Source organism: Phaethon aethereus (genome assembly GCF_964289735.1).
Source record: "Phaethon aethereus genome assembly, chromosome: 2".
NCBI lineage: Eukaryota > Metazoa > Chordata > Aves > Phaethontiformes > Phaethontidae > Phaethon > Phaethon aethereus.
This window is the reverse complement of record NC_138582.1, coordinates 32,590,205-32,614,381: the sequence shown is the minus strand read 5'-3', so window position 1 is coordinate 32,614,381 and position 24,177 is coordinate 32,590,205. Positions and strand designations below refer to the sequence as shown.

Genomic DNA, 24,177 nt, shown 5'->3' with positions numbered 1-24,177 from the left:
GGTACTGTAAGTTTTCCTATTGCATTGCATTAAAATTTCCAGAGAAATATTCTTCAACTTTAGACTTTAAAAACAACACATTCTACAATCTTATTAAACGTAAGATGAGTCCATTTTTACTTCAACAAGCATTAAATTTATGGCTATAAGAATATGAAAACACAAATACCAAACACATGAACATATCAAATGTGTCACAGCAGTGGCAACATATGACATGCTAGTTAGATGCATTTGGTGATTTAACATGAAGCTTTTGTCACTCCACTAGGAAGTCAGCCAAATTGTGTATATACACTGTCTAAACTTCAGCTGATTTTAGCCCTTATTAGACTTTAATGTATTAAATATATAAAGGCTAGATAAAAACTGAAATCAAAGCAGCACTGGGTATATTTCTTACATTAATAATTTGTAAGGATTTATGTAAACATTCAGTATGTGCATTCTTGCTCTTTGCTGTAAATTCTTCACAGCCACTCTATGCTCATACCCACAGAGTATGTCCCAAACATGAACCTTTCCCAGATAACAGCAGCTGCTACTGATCTAGTCTTCTTCATCAGCGGTATATGCTACTTCAGCAACTTCAATTTCTGGTACAGAATTTTCAGCCAAAGAGCCACTCCAGCATGCTTCATGGTTCTCTTTATCAGAGCTGCAACAGATCAATAAGGTTTGTCAAATGGAAACTAATAGGATTCTCCGTAGTCATTTTATGCCAGCAATCAGCAAAGCATTTACAAAGGTGTTCAACTCGTCACTTATTCCAGATCTAAAATTGTCTATCCTGAGGGCCTTTATGCAGCAGATAGGTACAATAACATGCTGAATTCCTCAGCTGTGCAGAATTTATGCATGACCAAACATTTAAAAACATACTTTAAGAAAAACTAAAATATGCTGTAAGTAAAATAATAGTATTTACCAGCTGTCCTCACCCAGGGTACCCTGGTCTGCTTCTACTGCAGAAGACTCCACCTCACCACTGCACTCACTTTCTTCTCCTGACATTTGACGAGTCATTTTTCCTAAAGATAAATCCCTACAACAAATAAGAACAGAGTACCACCAATCCATACAGCAAACATTCACCACTGAAGAGCTTTTTGTTTTGTTTTAAACCTTGCAGTTTCTGCGAACCTCTCAATCTCACTCCTACACACCCCATTTCCCTTATTACTACAGAGATGCAGGGCTTGCACTGGGTAGCTATTTAAAACCGTTTATTTGCTCCAGCTGCTTATTCCCAAACTAAATTCAATCCTCTGGTTGCATCACAATTTAGTAGCTTCACAAAATTCAAGTCCCAGAGGAGTGATTAAGACTTTAGGTAAGAAATGACAAGCAGATGATCTAAGCCACACGCACCTTGCCTAAATGACCAAAGGATTATAACCAAAACATAGTCAGAAGGAAGACAGGCAGGATGATAAAAAGATTTCTTCAACAGTTTCTCATTGTAACTTTAGAATCGCATATTAAGTTTCAGAGCAATACATTTTCCTATTAATGATAAAGAGACAGGTAAATTTTTTCTTAACGGCAACATGAATTGGCAGTCAGACTAGCCTGGCTACAGATGGGAATATGGTCATGTAAAATTACCAAATACTTATTTCCAAAATATTACTCTGTGTGGGGAAACAAACAAACAAAAATATCAATTTAGTGTTGAAAGCTGCCACTTTAATTGGAGAGAAAAGCTTGAACAAATTTTGTGTTGGAAGTGATACTACTGTATTTCACCTCCTTTAAAAAATTACTGTAACTACTACTGTTTCTATAATTTTATTTTAATGCATGCATTTTTAGTAATACTGCAGCAGTATTCTCTAACATGATTACTGGTCTATGTTTGGGCCAAATCCAGCACACGTAAAGGCCTACAAGTCTGATGCCTTGTCCAGTTGTCCCCTCCTACCTCACCAACATATTAGGTACATGGCCTTTAGAGCATAAAGGCACAAGATGCTTAATTTGTTTTGGGCCAGCAATTCAAAATTCCACTTCAACAAGGCCAAAGACAGACTCGTTTCTTTTGTGTTCAATTCCCATCAGACAAGCTAAAGTCCTTAAACAAGATGATGAGTTTACTTGGTAACTTTTACAACTAAGTATCACAAGAGTTATTTTCCATCAAGACTTCAGACACTACTTGGCTGATTTCCAATAATTTTACATGTCTGGGAAACTGGCAGCGTGTTTGTATATTTAAAAAAAAAAATCTATCTTCAGGGAAAGCACTAAAAAATAAAATCATTTTTTGCTGCTCATGCCTTCTTATTTTAGTCACACAATTTCCTATCATAACGTTTTAGCCAGATGCGAGCAATTTAATTTTTATTGACTATTTCACTGTTTAAGCCAGCAGTACGTCATAACTTTCTCATCAAACAGGGAAAGCATCTTTCAAATGTAATTACTTGCCTTCAGGAGTAAGTGACAAACTGAGTATGGTATTGAGATCAGAATTTTCAATAAGCCACAACAATTCCATTTAAATCCTTTTCCAAATGTAGTTCATTTAAACCTTATATCCAAAGATGGGATTGTTAGTCAAGCTGGATATGCTAGACTCAACAACCCAAGCAGTATTAAAATAACTTCTGAAGGGACCATGGGAATTTACTCCTTTGATAAAGAAACCCCACAATGACTGACTCAGCAGGTCTAGCGGGACACTGAATAGCCCAACATCAACTCCCCTGGGACTGCTACAAAATTTAGCAGACAGGCACCATAAAGTTTTATTATAAAATACCACTATTTTTTCCTCGTATTTAAACAGACGATCTGCAGTGGCATCATTCCGGCAATTCAGAACAACGTTAAAGACATTAACACAGACATATAACGGCTTGATCACTATACGCTGTCAAAGCTTTGAGTACAGCCAAAATTTTATAACTCAAAGCAATTTTTCCACTGCTCTCATCTCTAGCGGGGCGTTTCACATATCCAGCATTTCAAAAGCAGAATAGAATCTTTGCTTCATCTTTACAGGACTTAAAGGATTAAGAAACATAATCCCAGTTACCTTAAAGGGAAAAGATGGGACAACAATTTCTGAGTCATCTGTACCAAAAAACAGCTTTTTAGCCAGCATATGAGAAAGAGCCTACTGCAAATACTGCTTTGTGTGTGGTTATGTAGGGAAAATTGTTTTCAAGAATATATTTAAAGCTGGTGCTTGCAACTATATAAAGAAGATGCCTTCATGGAAAGAAACTCCTAAAAGCCATAAAGTTTCTACATACCTAATTCTTCTTTCAACAGCATCTATATGAAGCTGCTTTTCACTTAACAATTTCTTCAGCGATTCAACTTCCCTTTGTTTTTCAAGCAGTTCTTTTTGTAAACGGTAATTTGTTTCCTCCAGAGTTTCACAGAAAGCCTAAAAGACAAAATTTAAGAACATCTTCCATTTAACTTCAGTGGACTGCCTTTATTGGTTTTTCTTTTAGAAATATCAAACCATAACAGAATTGTTGCGGCTTTTCTTTGTATTGATTACTATAAAGAGCTATATAAACTTCAAAAAAAGTTCTGTCCTTAATAAAACAATGCTGCTTTGCTTTGAACAATGAATTTATTATGACAAATTGCAATACAAATAATTTATTGCATCATTTGTTTCAAGAGAGACTTTTGAAAGAGTTTTCTTGCCTTTGATGCCCAGTCCCTAGTTTTGAACCTTTATGCCTACATGAAACAACATCCCTACTCCCTTTTCCCCTTATACAAGATTTGCTTTCATGTGACCTGGAAATCAATTTCAAAGAGTCTAATTAATTCCCAAGATGCTAGGAATATTTGGATAAGGTGCATGTTCTTCCCCTACCTAGGATAAATACAAAGTTGTACAGTTCTGTACCAAATACCTCTTACAAATACAACAATCGTGAAAATCAGAAGACGAATAGAAAAACATTTTGAAAAAGTTTAACAAAATGCGAAGAACACTAACTACTCAACCACGACAAGTATGTTGCATTACTCTGCTGAGCATGACATATATATAGCTCACGCTGATGAATTTGACAGTGAGCAATCTCAAAACTTAATGTGAAGAGCCAACGTACAATGTAACATCCACTGAATGCAGGAAGTGGCAGAAGCGTTGGCACTGAGCCTGCTGATCTATTACTGGAAAGAGCAAGTCTAACAACAGTAATGTGCAATTCTGGTTTAATAATTTACATGTTCTCACTAAATAAGAAACCTACATAGGAGGCTTTCTTGGCTTAACATTACATGCAACTAACTACTAATTCCCAGAATCCACTGAATATAAGCATTTTATGAGCTCAGTTAAGAACAATGCTGTTAAGACACCGTTTTCCTAAAGTTTTAAAATGGGCTACAAACACCAAGAAGATCCTATTCTTTGCTTTAACTGAAGCAGACTTATCAACTTCTTTAAAATGTTAAGTTTTCCTGTAATTATACAATTTAAAAAAATGCAGTGTTTTTCAACCCAATAACCATTTTGATTTTTTTTCCGCTGAGTTTTGATTCATTTTATTGACTCATATAGCAAATTTATCTTGGTTGACAGGCATTGAAGACATCAGTTAAGCCACAGCTTTATTCACATCTTCTAGAGCTGAGAACACATGGCATGCAATTCATTCTTCACACAGTATTTTTAGTGATTGCTTTAGCAATCATTCCAGTTAAGGAGTCATCCTGTTTCATCCAAACCAATTAAGTGATTTCTAGTGTATTTTGTGAAATTGTTCAGGGTTGCTGATGCCCTACCTCAAAACTGGACATTATTTCCTTCAGAATATAATTAATTTATATTATTTCTACCTTTAGATTTATGCACATGCAAATTTCCCTATTCACAGAATAAATACAAATATTCCACATATGGTGAACTGTTTTATTGTTCTACATAAGAACTAAAAAAAGCCTTTTGGAAAAAACTCATCTCTAGCTGCCCAAGGAAAGGAAGTCACTGTTGACAACTGAATACGAGAACATCAACATATTCTGAAGGATGCCGTAATAGCAGAAAGGTGAACCAAAGCTGAGAAAGACCTATCAGGGAATTGTATGTAATGAGATCCCTTGCTCCTTGAAGAGCTAGACACCTGGAGTCTGGTACAGTTCTAATACCCAGGGTGGGACCAATTTTCCCTGTAAGTTCTGAAAGGGCAACAGAACTAGGCCAGCTGGAAGAGAGCTTCACTTCCTTCTTCACTGGCGCATGAAACACTGATGGCTGGGAAAGGACCCATGGAAACAATTACCAAGGATATGACAAAAAAAAAAAAGAAAAAAAAAAAGACTGCTTTAGTGAATATTTTGCCTACATTTCTGTGATTAAGTTTTGTAAGACCTAAATGATTTCTAATGGGGGAGGTACCTGTACCCCTCCCAAAAAAGGCAAAATATGTTTTGGCAAGTCCTTATTGAACTGGAATAATAGAACACACATAGAACAAATAGAGAATATCCATACTTTCCATTATCAGGAAAACAGTAATAGAAGATTTTTTTTTTTTTTTTTTTTGCAATGCTTTGTTTGACAACAGTAACAGCAGAACGGTAAAACAGAAGTGATTTTTGAGATATCTTTAAAAATTAACTCCAGGACTAAGTATCTGAACCATATTGCTTGCTATGTAGTTGGGCACTTGTTAAAAAAAGCGAGGAATGGATATAGATGCTGATATGTAGGAGTTCAGGATCCTAACAGGCAAGAGCAGAGCAAAAAGCAGGACCACAACTATGGATTTTGGGTGAGCAGACTTCAATCTCTTCAGAAATCTGCTTGGAGGAAAGAATTAATGGGAAGCTATCCTGGAGGGAAGAGCAGCCCAGGAGAGCTAATTCATGTTCAAGGATCACCACCTCCAAGCTCAAGAAAAGTCCACCTCAACAAGTAGGAAATCAAGCAAAGGGTGCAGGAGGCCTGTATGGATGAGCAAGGAACTTCTAACGGAACTCAGGTATAAAAAGAAAGTTTACTAGCACTGGAAGAATGGAAAGGTGACCCAGAAGGAATATAGGGCTGCTGTCTCATCTTGCAACGGCAGCGTTAAGAAAGTGAAGGCCAACCTGGAGCTGAATCTGGCAAGACATGTGAAAGGAAACAAGAAAGGATTCTACAAGTACATAATCAGCAAAAGGAAGTCTAGGGGAACCATGGGAACCATGCTGAATGGAGTGGGGGAACTTGTGACAAATCGCACTGAAAAGGCTGAGGTACTCTGTGCCATCTTTGCCTGTCTTGACTGATAAAACCAGCCTTCAGGAATCCCAGACCTCTGCAACCAGAGGGAAAGACAAGGAAGGCCCAGGACAGACTTACCCTCATTGGAGGAGGACCAGGTCAGGGAGCAGTTAAACTGGACATACGCAAGTCCTCGGGGCCTGACAGGTTGCACCCATGAGTGCTGAGGGAGCTGGCTGATCTCCAGCTTGTTGTCCACCACGATCCCAGGGCTCATGATTCAAAGATCATAATCAAAGACAATTAAGGGACTTGAGCATCTTTCATGCGAGAAGAGGATGAGACTGGGACTCCAGTCTGGAGAAGAGAAGGCTCAAGGTGATCTTATCAATGGGTATAAATACCTGATGGGAGGGAATGAAGGAGGAGACAGACTCTTCTCAGTGGGGCTCACTGACAGGACAAGAGACAATGGGCACAAATTAAAAACCAGGAAATTCAACCTGAACACACAAAACCACTTTTTTTACTGTGATAGTGATCAAACACTGGAGCAGGTTTCACAGAGGTTGTCAAGTCTCCTCTGTAGATTATTCAAAACGTGACTGGACCTGGTCCTGGACAATCTGCAGTAGCTGACCCGGCTTGAGCAGGAACATTGGACTAGATGATCTCAAGAGGTCCCTTCCTACCTCAACCATTCTGTAATAAAGCGAGGTATCCCTTGGAGACCAGAATTTTATGACAGCTGTGTCTGACGTTATAGAAGTGGTTAATAGCCAAAACTACAACAGCACAGCTATTTTAATAATTTGTCTAAAATCCTATGGCAAATGAATAACCCTGAGACTTCATCATGGTATGCATGATCAAAATCTCTATGAAGGTGTCACTTAAATTTCTTAATTATCTGAACAAATAATTCCTATATTTTTTATTTCTTCTCATCAACTTAAATAGTTATGATGAAAAGTGATTGTATAGAAATCAAATACAAGCTTGTAACACAAAAAACCCATACCAAATCCTTCAGATGTACATAGATGTAATGATGTATGTTACATCCTTCAGATGTAACAAGAGCCAAGGCACTCCCACTTACACACAAAACAAACTAGTAAATATAAATTTAGTTGAAAAAGCAATTCCAAAACACATTGTTATTCTATAAAGCAAGGAAACTAAGACAACCTGTTCTAGATAGACTTGGTATAGCTCTGCATGCCAGTGAAACATACTTCTAATAAAACAGGCTGCAGCGTACGGTATTACTTGTTCAATGTGCTCACATGCATGTTGAAAGGCTGCCGTTTTACAACACTACTTAACACTGCTCAGTTAACTGCAAGAATGCTATTTTTGGTGGTCAGAATTAATCCTTTCATTACATTTTATAGCAAGAACATTTTACTGCAAGACCTGAAATCTAAGGTGTACGCATTGTGACAACATGCTGAATGTAAACCTACAAAAACTCTCCCTATATTCAGTAGTTGCCTTATGTAAGTAATTGTCTTAAAAACAAATTTTATCCGCTGGTCATAAAATGCAAAAAGGAGGAGATTAAATCTTGGGACAGGGATCAAATACAGCAGTCAAAGATTATCAGTGCACACCAATAATCAGACTGTGTCAGTTTTAGAAATACATCCATTTGCAAATTTTTGTGAAAGAACAGGAATAAAAATATTTCATTCCATACCGTTCAGCAGATTTTACAATATCCTAACAGCTACTGCCTTTTGCATTGTCTTTTTATCATACTAGATAGCACTTACCCTGCTCTCTTCTAGACTGTCAAAAGGACCCGGAGGATCATCCAGACAAAGAAATTCTCTCACTGCAAGGCTTTACCAAATAAAAGAGAGTGCATTACTTGACGTACAAAAAAAGCAACAATATTTAAATGTGATAATACAAGGGCAGTATTTCTTTAAGGGACACAAACAACCATCCTCAAATTTCCTCCCAAGTGTTCAAAATAATGTTAACAGACTATTAAGTCTCAGTTGTTTATGTTAACCAGGGACAGTACTTAATGTGACTTAAGTTGCACAAGTACAGTTAAGAGTTTTCAAACAGAGACTAAGTCAATTTAAAACATGATTTCTCAAACCTTCAGAGAATTTATTGCTACATGACAACTGAGAAGCAAGTTTATCCTTTTGGTATTGAAAAGGTTTGAAAAATAAATATTTAAAGATGAATTAAAAGGTATGCTGCTACGTAGATCCCTTCAGGAAATATAAGTGGAATAAGTATGGGTATTGAAACATGCTTATGTGTCTCTATTTTGCTAAGATCATAATCCATTGACATATACACAGTATATATATTTTTTATATACACACACACAAAGTATATAATTATCTATAACTTGACAAGACTAACAAGTTATAAAAGAATAAGTGACAAGGTTAATGTGCCGTGGATATACTACATAGCATCTCTAAACACATATTTCGAACTTAAAGTTGTGTAAAACTGTGTAACTGTTGTCAACCCCTTCCATGCATTGTTTTGCAAAGGCCCGAAGAAGAAAGTATGTTCAATGCTGTGGTTTACTACAGAGTATTTTGAGCATTTCTCATTCTATCTTCCAAGTTTAAATTGTTTTTCACAGAACTCTTCAACATCTCCAAACATGTCTCTTCATACACCTTTCCTGCTGTTAATTCAATCTATAAATAACTTCCAGTCAGAATACTGTATTCACAATTAATTAGCTAGTAACAACTTGCTAGCAATTCCGTGCTTGTACTCACTACTGCAATGAATGCACAAAAATGGAAGATGTGAATCCAAACTAACTCCCTGCCTCTTCCTCCAACCTAAGTCCTGTGGGAAGGTGAAGGCAAATGAAAGTAGTTTTCTGCCTTCTGTTCCTTCTCTCTATTTGAGGCAGATGCGAAGTACAAACACAAGAAAGAAAACTTCTTTTACCCAGCTATTACTCTAATGAAACAGCTTCAGATTTAGCAAGCAAAATCGGGAGAGTTTTTTCAGCAAACACTAATCATTGATTACGCCATCACTTTTAGTTTTAGAAAGGCTCTGAAGAATATGTATCTAAAAATATATCAAACCTTTGTTTTGTTGCGGGATTTTTGTAAGCCTGCTTTCAAGTGCTTATTGCACATGTGAAGATACAGATGGGTTTTTCTGGACAATGGTTGGTGAGAATTCTTGTCTTCATATCCACTTTCACCTCATCAGCCTTTACACCAACCTGAAAAAATTTCTCCTATCATCATGATCATTCCTTTCCCCACTGAATCTATGTGACAAACATGAATAAACCTTCCTTTTTCAAGCCCTCTCCACTGGTTTACATTCATCAATCTATGATCTGTACAAGCCATAGCCTAAACCTGTACTATTAAAACAGCTTTTTCCATGTACTCAAATTAATAAAATTCTGCAACTTAAACCAAGACTACCACTCCAATTAGCACAAAAAAAAAGATAGATGGTAACAAGTCATTAGTTAAATTACTAGAAAACATAACCTCAAACCAAATGAATATACATTTTCAAGAAGAGCAGGGTTGTTTTTTTCCTCTCCAAATAGTTTAATCTTTTCCGACATGATGCTCAAGTCCACTTTTAATGGTTGAATTGCTCTTTCTATAAAGATGAAAGTTGTGCTGAATGAACTCTAATATGTCTAATGCAGAAGAATTCATTACATGGAAATACATCTGCTCAGCATTCTTCAACATCTTCATCCTTATTCAATTAGTTCAGCTCAAACATATTTTAAAAGTACTGAATTTCTACATTTTGCTAGTGATTTTATTGTGTTAAAGGCTAACATTAAAATGGCATAACATGCAGTAATGCTTGTGAGTGAAAAATGAAATATCTAGAAAAAAAAAATCTGCATATATCATCTGCTTACAAGAGGTGAAACCCAGTTTTTCTTGTTTTCCCTACAGCTGCTGTCAGAAAACTGTGTCTTTTTCTATCATTTTTAAAACTTCTTGAAATTGAAAGCTTTAGATTCATTATTTTACATAAGGAAGGCAAGAAACTTCAAGCCCCAGGTCACTGAAAATGTCATTTCTTTAACTAAAATATGCACCTGATGGCATAAACATTCATTTGCAGCCTAGCTTTACTCTGAGAGTCTGCTTTGACCCTGCTCTTCCCTCCATGTGTTACACTTCTTCACTTCATTTAAGAAATAGGAGAAAATGCTGCCTTAGAATTATCACAGAAATCTTCTGCAGTACGCAACAAAGATTTCTGTGCATGGCTTCTTTCTTTGCCCCTATGCTAGCTGACACCTTTCTCAAGGGAGGCAGCAACGCCAGTGCACACCAGCATTAAAGAAGGGCTGCAAGGGGCAGTGCTGCACATGGGAACCCTGGCAAGACTCAACAGCTGACTGAGTTCCTCCCTTCCAAGCTGCTGCTTATACAGGGTGGAGGCAGAGAAGAGCTGTGTCATCTATATAGAGCCAAATGACACTTCTGTTTAGCAGGTTAAACTTCTTTCTCCCACTTTGTAGGGCATATGAAATTTTCTTGAACACATTAAAATCTGTGGGTGGATTTCAATTCAGTCTTTCACCAAATCTTCAACAGAAGCAAAATATGAGAAGAAATCCGTAAAACGCAGACTCTAAATTTAGTTGCCTTCATACCACCCTACATTTTATCTTAAAACTAGATTCACAAAGTAGTTTAATTAAAAAAAAGATATACCAAATGAGGTCTCCTAACCCTGAAGGGTGAATTTCCCACTGTCAATATGTGTCAGTGATAATACAGTGCATAAATAGAAACCAAAGAAACTTCTCTTTATAGAGTAAAGGATGATTTGGTTTTGGTGCAACCCAAGCAGTTTGACCTATTTGCAAAACTGCAGAAATAAGTGGTGAGCTTTTAAGGAGGAAGCAGGGTCAGATGCTCACCACTGCTCACGTAAGGTGCAGATGTTAGTTTCTATTAATGGTAACTTTTATTCTCTGATAAGTAGGTGAAGAAAAAAAAAAAAATCAGACAGATCAAGTCTCCCTAGTTTTAATCGCTTCCTGAGGAATCCAGACCTTCCATAGATCAAAATATTTAGAACATAAGCCATACCAATAGATTACAAGTTTTTTTAATAAACTTAATCTTCATGCAGAGCCTTACACAGCCAAGATCAGAGTTTTCTTCAAAACCACATTTCAGTTAAGTACCTGTTCACAAACCAAAATACAAACTGAGTCCACAAACATTTAAATTCTCTTTTGTATCTGATCAGTGATGCAGTCTAAAAGTTATGTTTTGGGTTTTTTTGCCTTAAATTGTGACAAACACTATTTTGCCCAATATGGACCACCATCAAGATACAAACAAGGCAGCTGAAATGCCAAACTAGCTTTAACAACAAGAAGCATAAAGCCTTCACATCTATTCAAGCAGACAAAGTCCATCCAGCTCACTAGTCTGTTTCCAGCAGCATAAGTGACATTTAGAGAAGAATTCCTTCTTTTTGGCACACCTATCATTTTGTAATTTAGTAATCAGGAAGTTCTTAAACTTCTCAGCCGCATATTTCACACATATAATCATGTTTAATAGCCGCTGACAGAGAAACTCAGAGGTTGATCCCAATTTCTTTTTGAAACCATTTAAGCTTTCTGTCTCTGACATCTCACAACAAAGCTCTGCAATTCAGCGTGACATACTGAGTGATGACTATGAATCATCCAAAATATTAACATCCATCACTTACCTTCCCTATCCACTTGATGATTTCGTATGCCCTGTTTAGCCAGCCCTTTCCCAGATGACAGAATAAAAGACAACAGAACTCCTCTTGCCAGGAAGTTTGTCTGTAGCTTCATCTGCTCTTGTTTGCTTTCTCTGTACTTCTGGCAGACTCTCTTTTGAAACTGAATGCTGTATTTTAGCACTGGACTATATGGAAGTACAATTCAGACTCCCACAACAGTATTTTTTTTTTTAACTTCCTCTTCAGTAATTTTTATGTAACTTTTTGATTATTTCTGAACACCGAACTGATTCAGAAAATTGCATCAATACCGATAGGTATTTTCCAGGTTGTAAAACACAACTGATTTTATGATTCTGTATGTATGTACTGTATGATAATTTTGCACTTCATCACATGAAAATTAATGTTAGTCACTCAGTGCCTCAGGATCCTTCTACAATACTTCATAATCTCATTTTTCATTCCCTTTTCCAGATGATTTCCAGATATTCTGAACATCAGTCTCCATAACTGTGATCCAGCATTCCATATGTAAGACCCCTAAATTTCCATCAATCCTTTTCCCCCTGCCTTTCAACCCATTTTATATGAGCTCCCTCATAACTACCTGTTAGATAGATTTCCCTCTGCAAAAGACATTATTGCTTTGCCAAGTATTATTTTTGTTTACCTGCTTACCACTTTAGGGTTTTTATTACAAGCAGTACCAAAAGTCAAACTGGCTAATCTCTATTTTCCAGACTCAACAGTCAAATGCCTTATAAAAATGTGTCAAATGTAGTACCAGCCATTCTACTAAAAATTAAAGTAGATACGAGCATTATACGGTCTCACACCACAGCTCAGCAATTTTATATTTTAGTTCATTTAAAATTCTTGAGGGAATGCTATTTGGTCTAGAAAATTTCTTACTCTGTTTATAATGTAAAGTTTCAGATGAAGACTGTTCCTCAGACTCATTCCTCAAAGAATATCTGGTACAGCAGCCTCACAATTGTTCTTTTTCTGGTGTTGGAAAAGGTTTTTAGAACTAACTGCTCTGCCTCTAGAAACTAACTTACTAGATTAAAATGATTTTACATTTAATTTGCCAGAATTATGTTCTACTCATCTTCCAGCTTTGGAAGAATCTTCCACTTGGTATGAAAAAAGATATTGTTCAAAGAAACTTCCGTACTTTGTTGCTTAAACACATTATGTTTTTTAGACTCTTCTTAAGCCTTTTTTGATTTGTGGTTTACATTTACGCATGTAAAGCAATCTATAAAGGTACTTCTATTACTATCATGTCATGTGTCATAAAAACCTCAAGTTTAATACACATTTTAAGAACTAATCACATAAAGAGTAGGTACTTCCCAGTGAAAGCCTAACATTTAATCTCAATAAATTAACAATGTATCAGTTCTGCACTCACCACACAGAAGTAATATTTTACCAGTAAACTGTGAATAGTCTAACATTTAAAATATTACAAGTTTTAGTTAGTAGGTAATCATGTACAATTGAAAATATTGCAATTCCCCTTTTTTGCTTACATTAAGATAGTATTAATTTAATAGGACACCAAATAATTCACATAATGTCCAAATACACAATGTGAATGTTAACGAAATTCCTTACTATGGCCCTCAAAGATATACTGCTAGAGTCTAGAAGCCTATATGAGGAGTTTGAAAACACACACACAAAATCACAATCCAGAATCAAAGTTTAATCACGTACCAGTTAGCAATATCTTTGTGAGCTACCAGGTTCTGGAGGAATGCTTGTAGTCCCAACTGTCGATCTTCCAAGAAGTCAGGATTATAATTATCCTTGAACCAGCGCTTTGGTGGAAGGGCCAACCGAAAGCCCGGAAACATATCTTTTAGCTGAAACAGAAATCAAAGCCAAAAGAAAAAGTATTTAAAGTAGTACTGGATTTGACACAGGCACTGACTTCACTCAGAGTTACAGGATCTTTCTGTCTTTTGCTAAGTTTGAGCACAAGGTTAAGTGTCAACTGTAAGTACAATCCAAACTATAGCATAAATTGTGGACACAGTTCTGTCACTTGCTGTGCTGCAATCAAATGACCTCTCAAATTTACCATATAAAAATAGGAATGAAAAACTTTGTTTGTTATTTGATGTCTCTGAGTCTGCTATTTAGTGCCTTTGAGTCAGTGAATATAAGAAAATTTTAAGTAAAAAGTATCAGATAAGTAAGCATTTCAGTGGTGTTTCTTCTAAAGTACTTGGGGATAGTAAGTACTATACAGATAATATATGAAAGCCCATTATAGACCTATATATAACTCTGCAACCTGTCTTCTTTCGGGGGGCTAACAAAATTAATTACAACACATGCATGCAATACTTCTAGTAGATAGTAGCTCCTTGTACACCCAGAATATTAAAATTTCAATATATATGGATGTGGCTCAAACCCTAGTACTAACATGCAACACTGTATTTATGAGTTACTCAAATAGTAATGGGGTATACTCAACGTCAGAAATACCTAGAATTTTTCCTTGAATTCAGAAATGAAATACGCAAGTGAATGGAAGCATAACATTATATAATGATGGATCTGTCCAAGGATGCTAATTAATTATTTCTCTAATATGTATGAAGATTAAAAAAATTAACCCTTTCATAAAAAGCAATTACGTTTTTTGCAAAATGCCTTTTCTCAGAAGGGATGCTTGGCACAGAAAATTCCTGAAGAAGATTTACAAGCAACAGGAAAAAGCAAACAGGTTTTACAAAATCTAATGTTCCTCCAACAGCCACAAGAATTGTTTCAACTTTTTCTGAAGACAGGGTCAAGCCAACTTCTGTCAGTGATGTACTGCATACACCTAATATATTTGTATGAGTGTGCCAGTGATAGGGATTCCAGAATCTGCCTTGAAAACAGTTTAGCACTCAATGTTTACATAGATGTGAGATAATTCTTCAGTAGGTGTCTTGATCCTTGCACAGCAAAATTTAAGCCTTCTGACAATAAGCTTTATTTAACTATTCTTTATAGGCTCTTGGGAAAAGCTAATGGGTAGCTCTTTCAGCAGATTAAATTTTAAAAAAAGTTAAAACAGATACTGTATTTCAGCTAGAATCTCTCTACACAGTTTAAAGGAAGAATCATGTTAGTGGATCACCCTTGCTCATGTTAAGTACCATTTCACTGAACAAGGGCACTTTTTTAATATCACAGGTATGTATTAAAATAGCCCACCACAACTAGGGTGGTGAAAAACTGGCACAGGTTGCCCAGAGAGGTGGTAGCTGCCCCATCCCTGGAAACATTGAAGGTCAGGTTGGACAGGGCTCTGAGCAACCTGACCTAGTTGAAGATGTCTGCACTCACCGCGGGGGTTGGACTAGATGACCTTTGGAGGTTCCTTCCAACCCAAACTATTTTGTGATTCTATGAAATACTAGTTTCTTATTTATAGAATGGTTTATTGTCAAAGCCTTGCTCTATTTCTGCATTTAATTATTTAAGTATATGTTTTTCTCCTCTCTTACTGGATTTCATCTTGATATTAGACTCTTCTTGATATTTTTAAATTTATCTGTGGTTATACAAAGTTCCTTCACCTCTTACCAAGTTATTATTAACCCAATATAAGTAAGGATCCCCTGTGCTCCATAACCCCTCTTAAGAATGAGTTCCTGTGTTAGTTGTAGAGAGGACCACAGATAACCATTGCTGGGAAAGATTTTCAACCACACAGATTTCTCCTTAATGGTAATTTCACTTGTCTGGTTATGTAGATCATGTAATTTACCTCTAAGGAAAGAGTATGCCTACCCACAGATTACTCCTTTTGTGGATGAAGAGAGTATGAGAAAGCTAGCTGCTGTCAGCAGACAATATTCAACAGCATGGTCCCGGGGCATTCTTTCTTGAACACTCCTCAGACACAGCAGGAAAAACAGTGGGTCAGACAAGTTATGCTGGCTGTGATCACTCGCTTGGATCCACCATCTTTTCTAGATGTCTCTCCCATACATCATTACATAATAGATGATGCATGTCACATGAGGCACAGTCTCAGGGAGAAATGGTTAACTTCCTGGTTCTTAAGACTGGCCATTTCATTATTTGTTCAACATCTCTACCAGCATAGTAATAAACTTTACAAAGTTCTTTCCCCACCATTTTTTGAGACAGATGAGTATTATTCACATACTTCTTCAATCCATTAGGTGTTCTGTTGGGTGTTGGACTAGATGACCTTTAAAGGTCTCTTGCAACCCAAACTATTCTATCATTCCGTGAATCTTAACGAACAAAACCTATGCACCTAGTCAAACATCTGTATTTTAGCCTCTGCTCTTAACCCCTCAAATTCTGTCATGTTCCAACATCTATTAAGATTAAAACTGTTGTTATTACTACAGCAAAATACAGTATTTCGGTCTTTGCAGTATCATTTACTATTTGCTTCTCATAGTTTGCTCTCAAGTAATGGATTTGTTACTTTACTGCCTCCATCCCTTAGTTCTGTCTCTAATGATTTATAGACCTTTATCTATTGCTTTTAGCATCCTGTGACAGTCCATCTTGCATCTCAGCACTTCTGCCTCTGTCTTTAGAAGTCTACTACTCTCCCTGTGCTGATCTCTATCTGTAATTTTTTTAAATTAATTTTGGCTGTGAGATCACTATGTGGCTTCTAGCGTACCCATACTGACAACATATCTTTCCTTTACATTGGGTTACTTTGCTATCATCTTCTATTTGTCTTCTTTCAGTAGGTATATAGTTTTCATAACCTTTTCATTGCCTGGAAAGTAGATAGCTTTGACATTCAAAGGACTTGTTGCTCACATTTGAAATCTGTTCAAGTCTTAACTGCTGTTGCAGGTTTAATTCATAAAAGGAGAGTTCATGGTTTTGAGCTCTTTCATTCCCTTTCTTTTCTATTTTATTAGCTGTTCCTTACTAAAAATATTTCAGAAACTAGTGGAAGTACAAAATACTTTCTAGGATCCTACTGCTGTTTATTTTGCCATATTTGTTTTCTTTGAGAGACAGGGCAAATAAAGAATGCTATTACTAAGTTCACTAGCTGCTTCTATTAGTTAGCTGAGCTGCATTAATTCATCTAGTCCTGAATTTATCTATGCACGTCCCCATCGTGACACTGTCCCTGTTCTCTTATGTTCTCCATTTTTAGCCACTGCCAAAGTCCAACTCAGTTTGGACTTGCAAGTAACTATATGCCTGACACATACAAAACATACTGCTCTTTCATCTTTACCTGGTCTTCCTGAAAAGACATTCCCCCTCTGTTAATATTTCAAGCCGTTTCACATAGTGATCTATCATTCAATTCAGTTGGCATTTAATGACAAGTTTCTAATACCATTTCAGAGAATTAATAATTTGCCAACAACCACAAAAAGACGGTATGGAAAAGGGTTTATGAGATAGTATTTCTCTTGTTTATATTGGATTTCTACGAGATGGGGTACAGAAATATCTTGAAAGTATACATGCATGCAACTTCATGTCTGTATTTGTCATTAGGGAACAAGTATTGCAAGCATTGCATCATGCCTTTTGAACCACTGATGCACGCATGTAACTATTTACTCTTCAGTTCATAAGAGATGCTTTTTATAATAGAGAAATGCCATCTTGAGGAACTGAAGTGTACCATAATTCTGAAACCTCTAGAGAATTACAGAACAGTAACAAAGTAAAAGTTTACATGTATAGTGAAAGATGAAAAAGCTTCAGTGAAACAAGGGAAAAATAAAGTTCCTCCCTTTAAACAGAAATCCTAATACCTGTAAATAGTGCTAGAAGCCAAGCAGCCAAGCATTTTTGTCAAAGATCTGACAGCAAAGATTAAGGACTTCATTTGTAAAATCTAAATATTTATTCTAAAATTAATACCTGTGGCATTTTAATTTTTCAAACCACTGATAACCACACTAAAAGTCAATGCATGTAAGCCAGTTCTTAGCCTAAATCTGACATAGCTGACCAAAATACAAAGTGTTGTATGACTTGACTTCTGCAATTTGAGTTGAAATCCACAGAACATCATAATCTCAAAAGAAGTCAGGCTTTTGCCAACACCAAGGCATTCCTTAATTTAGATAGGCTGAATTAAACCACAGAAATTTATTCAGAAAGAAATCTCTAAACTAATACACATTCAACAATTTGTGGTAGTTTTAGACTGCGCTGCTGTTTTAAAGGTAGCCTAAAAGATACCTAAACAGGTCAAACCAAGAACCTAAAGAAATATATAGGTTCAAATCCATATTCAAAATTTCAGCAGAATTAAATTCTTAGTTGATTAAGCACATTGATCCAAGAAGAAGAAAAGGTATACCAAAAATCCCTTACTACAGGTAAAAAAAGTATTAAAAAGTTACAAGTTCGAACATGAAAGAACATAGTAGAATAGAATGTGTTAAACTTAAGAATGATCTTTCCTTTTAGGAGTGGACAGTTGAACAAAGGAAAGTGTAATTCTGTTTTTCTACTTTTATGCTTCTATAGAAGTAATGGTAAATGGGATAGCCAAACGTTATTTACCAATTCAAAAACCTTGTACTTTTTAGACAAACATTTTTTTTTGTCAAGTGTTCTAAAAAATATTAAGTTCCTGACACAGAATTCCTATTTACCTGGCATCTCTGTCTTCAGCTTTAAAGATCTGATGAAATATTTCACAATTAACTTCAAAGATGCTAAAAACAACTGAAGAGTGACCAACATACAAAGAACTTATATTCACGAAACTTCAGTTTTATCATGAAGAAAGCAGAATTTGTTGCGCTGAAAAGGACTGAATAATTATTGGATCATTCCTGCAAAAGAATACAGGCCCCAGTTCTATTTCCATGCAGGGGATACAACTATTAAAAATTTAATTTCCTTTATCACATAGAATAGGAATAAATATCAAGTATGAAGCACACTAACAGCTTCAGATGAAGAAATATTTTCTTTACACTAACTATATTTGTTTCATGTATCTTTGAAAAAAAGAGGAATCATATGTTTTTTATTCATTAATATTGTATGTGTTTTATATGCAGGAAAAAAAAAAAGAGAAGAAAAAGGTGACAAAAATGTGAGACACAAAGAAAATGAAACATGAAAAAAAGAGTGAGGCAAATTAGCTGAGAATTTACCAGTGTATAATTCTCACCTTGTCATTAAGCCTGGAGAAGTCAGTGTATCGTCTGAAAACCACCCAACTTTCCTCTGGACTTCTTTTTACTAGTATTTTGTATACCTGTGTGGAAAAACAGGAGTATCAGAAAAATGTGCAGAACTTCACGCTGCATTGGCTGGAAGGCTGATATTATCCTTTATTTCTTAATGAAACAAACCTCATAGATGATTAAAAAAAACCCTCCAATTAAGGATTATATTTTTATCAGTACAAACAGTATAAATTAATTTCAGAATTTAACAGAGGAGTTTCTATAATTCCTAAATACAGTTAGCTATTTTCTGTCTATAAAAAAAGGTTTGTGAAACTGCATCCAGATTTCTTCCCCAGGAAAAAACAAGACTCATTTATCAAAGAGGTAAGTGAAGTATGTTTTAGTGACCTACTTTAACCTTTGCTGAATTACAGTTTTACTCATTAATTCTCAAGACCACTCTCTTTTTAAAATGACTGTAATAATCAGTTACTGAGTGTTATATTGTTTTAAAATATCTCATCTGACTTAGTTCACAAGGAAGAGTGATGCAGTTTAAAAATAACATCCTGCTTTGGTTCCATTTGTCTCGAACATTAGGTTTTGTCTTTCCAGGCAGAATATGACCACATCCGTAGATAACTGCATCAGAACAATTATACTAGTACTGTAGAACTGAAGTAATAGATCCTTTGAATCAGATTTAGCAAGACAACAGGACAGCAGTACCATTCTCCTATTTAAAACCAAATGGATAAATAAATATAATAATAAAAATCAAACCGTTACCTTTTAGGAGGACTGATACTCAAATGCCTGAACATGATGAATCTAACAACACACAACTTCAACTAGAAAATATTAATCCGGTGTCCAGAAAAGAAGGTTTCTCATGTCACAACCTTACTTTCTGCAATGTAAGGAAAAAGCAGCTCTGCAACTGTACTAAGTTACCTTTCCCAATCTAGGTGTTCTCTAGTTAAAACTAGTAACATACACGGAAGAAAAGGGTATTTTTGGAATCATAAAAAAACCCCTTATAAGCATTTAACTGATACTGTTTAAAACATTTTCTAATCTGTTACTTAGTAAAATCTTCCCCAGTATTTCATGTTTTCACAGCAGGTTGTCTTAACCGATAAAAGTATTTCTCTTGTTGCAGTCCCAGCGTGCGATAACTACAGTGCTAGCCAACTTCTGTACATTTCAGAGACTGTTTTTAGCAATTTTGTATTCTGTAATGTATGAAGCTGCAGACAGTTGCACAAACTGCATGTAACTATGGTGCAAATTAAAAGCAATTTTTCAGCAAGTATTTCTCTTATCTACGTTTTAAACACAGAATTCCACTTCTACGCAGCAGCATCTATGGAAGTAATGTGCTGTGATTGAGGCAGTATTTCAGTCATTAACAAAAAGCTATCAGCTTTTAAAACTCAGGCTGCAAGACATGCCTGTGAAGCCAGCATTAAAAAGTAATTCTTCTCTCATACATTTTCTGTATAAATGTTTGTCCAAATATTTTAGCTTTCTTGTCATACCAAAAGTATAAACAGGGTTTTATTAAAAAAAAAAAAAAAAATCATAGAATCTTTGGGTTGGAAGGGATCTTATAAGGTCATCTAGTCCAAGCCCCCTGCAGTGAGCAGGGACATCTTCAATGACATGGGGTTGCTCAAAGCCCCGTCCAACCTGACCTTGAATGTTTCCAGGGATGGAGCACCTACCACCTCTCTGGGCAACCAGGGCCAGTGTTTCACCACCCTCATTGTGAAACATTTCTTCCTTACATGTAGTCTAAATCTACCCTCTTTACTTGAAAACCATTACCCCTTGTACAATCGCAACAGGCCCTGCTAACAAGTCTGTCCTCATCTTTCTTATAAGCCTTCTTTAAGTACTGGAAGGCTGCAATAAGGTCTCCCCGGAGCCTTCTCTTCTCCAGGCTGAACAACCCCAACTCTCTCAGCCTGTCCTCAGAGGAGAGGTGATCCATCCCTTTGATCATTTTGGTGGCCCTCCTCTGGACCCACTCCAACAGGCCCATGTCTTTCCTGTGCTGAGGGCTCCAGAGCTGGACGCAGGACTCCAGGTGAGGTCTCACCAGAGTGGAGTAGAGGGGCAGAATCACCCCCCTCGACCTGCTGGCCATGCTTTTTTGGGTGCAGCCCAGGATACGGTTGGTCTTTTGGGCTGCGACCTCACATTGCCGGCTCATGTCCAGCTTTTCATCCACCAGTACCCCCAAGTCCTTCTCAGCAGGGCTGCTCTCGGTCCCTCCATCCCCCAGCCTGTACTGATACCGGGGGCAATTCATAAAGCAGAACTGCTATATAAAATTGTGAAGACTCTTTGCTAGTACACAACAAAACATAGAACAAGAAGCTTTGGAATATGCTTGCTGATTTACTGATTTACTTGCTGATCAGTATTCTATTCTTTTATTCTATTAAAAGTACTCAAAATACATTGCTTACAAATGCACATGTGAAAAAAATCCAGGTATTTTGATCCTCACTTTGAATGGTTTCTAAGTAAGTACTAGACCACTTCAAAAGTCTTCACAAATTATGATCATAAAGAGTGCAATCAGCTTGTTGATTACTTGCCCCCCCCCCCCCCCCCCCAAAAAAAAAGGTCAACCTAACCCAAACATTTTTGGTTTTCTTGACAAAGTTGAAAAAAGTTTTGGTTTTGTTCCTTTTCTTTTTTTCTTTTAAAGATTTGTAATTAGTAAACAAGAAAAACTAGATCACTACAAAAACAACTGTCACTTCCTTCATACAACTTTTTGGAAAAAACTACAAATTCATTCAACAAATTCAAGTAACTCCAGTCAATCCTGAATTGCCTTATTCCTCAAATACAAAATATTCAACGAAAACATGCCAGTATTTAGTAACATTCTCTGGCTGATTCAGCACCTCATTGTAATTTCTAGTTGACTTAAAAAAAAAAAAAAAAAGGAAGTGCTAATGGAACATTCCCAGACTTCCAACTCATCTGAGACCAAAAATAGAGAAGTTTTTCAGTCTAGGTTTTTTCTCCCATAAGCTTCATCAGCTATGTACTCTGCCATGCACTAACATTGAATTCTTGAAGTTAGTACATCACCCAGCTTAATAATTCAGATTCATATTTTTGGGAACTATGAGATGCTAACAAACAGTAAAAAAGTTCAGCAGTTCAGTCTCCTCTCTTTTACAGATGATTTCAATTTATATTTCCAGTGTCTTCCATCTCATTGATTTGGCATTGCAGAAGCAACCAAAATTACTTGCTGGTTTTAATGCACAATAGCAAGCTTGTTTTCAACATTCAACTGAAAACAAACAGTTAATTATGTGCTTTCAGAAACAAACATGGCAACCAAAGTGAATTCAGAAAGAGCAAAAGCATTTTAACAATGAAGAACATTTCATTTGTACTGTAACCTGGCTTTCTACACACAGTAACAATTTTGACTCCTTCGTCCTAGCATATTTTCAGACTAATGTGCATCTATCTAACAATACTGATCATTGTTTTAAAGGTATTTTTATTCTACACGTAAAAAAAAAAATTGGCTTTTCTCTTTAAGTTACTATGCGTGAAGAATGTTAGAAACTGAAAAACTTATGACATGTTATCATTCTCAGGTAATTAAAAATCAGCATTATTTAATTCTTTGCAAAAAGGACTTGATGATTTTACTACTATTTGAACTGTCGTAAGGGCATTAATTTCTGCACTTTTCTAATGTAAAAGGAAAATAGGGGAAAAAATTGGTCTATTTCCTCCTCCTTACCTATTTGTGATTAATATTGCTCTCCTGACATAATTAATAAATAATTAATAACAAAGAACTTCCATCAGTCCCACAAGCATTGCTGAAGTATCTCAAAGAAATGTTTCAACCACATCCACAAAAAGGCACAAATGCCTTAATGTATTTATGGCATGTGAAAAAAGTTCAATTGTCATCTACAGTACACTTTGAGGAAAATCAATACAAATCAGTTAAGCTGGTGTTCTGACATGAGTTATTGCATATGTGACATCTCATGGATGTTTTCAGAATGGATTTCAGAAACTAAACCTAGCAATGCAAGAAGCTGAAAACTACGTGCTTTCACTTTGATGCAAATGTTGTATGTTACTAATAACTCTAAAACACAGATATCAGGGTATCTTACAACTCACTTAAAGTAAAACCTTATTTAAGATGTTTAACTTATCTAACTTATCTAGAACTTCTACAAGTTCAATTTCATAAGGAACTGTAACTTTGCAGGGAATTCCTGACTTTTCCAGCAGAAATTGACACCTGAAGTAAAATGTATTCCTTCTATTCCATGTATGCAATTATGGGAAAGACTGCTTCCGAGTCTCAATCTTCCCACCTGTAAAATGGGAATGATAATTTTTCCTGTCAGATGGCAGTACTTTGAAGCTAAACTGGTATTTGTAAAGTACTCCAACATCCCTGAACCGCAGGATTAGTTACTGAAAGAGAATGCAAAATACATCCAATTGTTATCTTGTCATTACAGGATAAACTATACTATCCCCAACACTTACAGTGAATTTTGCCCTTTCCTCCATCACCTCATAACCCAGTATAGTAGGCGTGGACGGTCGATCTTCCCAGCTCCTGGAATCTGCATTCTGCTGTAGTTCTTCTATGGGCTGAGTACAGTATTCTATGGATGTATCCATACCTGTAAATTTAGTCCTAACAAGTGGACTACTACACACAGATGATGTAGAACCAATCTGGTCAGGCACGCTCATCTTTTTAAAATTACCAATTGTAGAGTCCTCCAGCTGTCCTTTTGAGGAGCTGGAACTTGTTGAGATGCTTCCAAAAGAAGAACTTCTTTGGTTTCTGTTTGTAAAGCTGGAGGATGAACTTCCAATAGGAATAGGAACAGGAACGTACGGTGTTGCCATCCTTCATGAAAAAACCCCTCAGTTTTTGGTCCAGGAGTTTAAGGTTCATTCACTCTATAAGCCATGTTTTCTCTTCTTTTCAAGAACAGTATCTGCAGTGAAGGACAGAAAATATTGTAATTTTTAAGGAAAAGCAACACTAAGATACTGCTTTGG

The 24,177-nt window shown here is 36.2% G+C and overlaps 1 protein-coding gene across 1 annotated transcript; it reads right to left on the bottom strand.

Moving 5' to 3' along the window:
* Nucleotides 1-549: 549 nt before the first annotated feature.
* SNX16 (sorting nexin 16) lies at nucleotides 550-24,022 on the bottom strand (the record flags this gene model as incomplete). The annotated part of the gene is made up of 7 exons (XM_082015084.1): nucleotides 23,650-24,022; nucleotides 19,089-19,175; nucleotides 13,643-13,791; nucleotides 7,966-8,035; nucleotides 3,261-3,397; nucleotides 929-1,045; nucleotides 550-658 (listed from the first exon to the last, which is right to left on the bottom strand). The coding sequence occupies exons 1-7, from the start codon at nucleotides 24,019-24,021 to the stop codon at nucleotides 550-552; spliced, it is 1,041 nt and encodes a 346-aa protein (XP_081871210.1). The 5' UTR covers nucleotide 24,022.
* Between the last annotated feature and the right edge of the window lie 155 nt (nucleotides 24,023-24,177).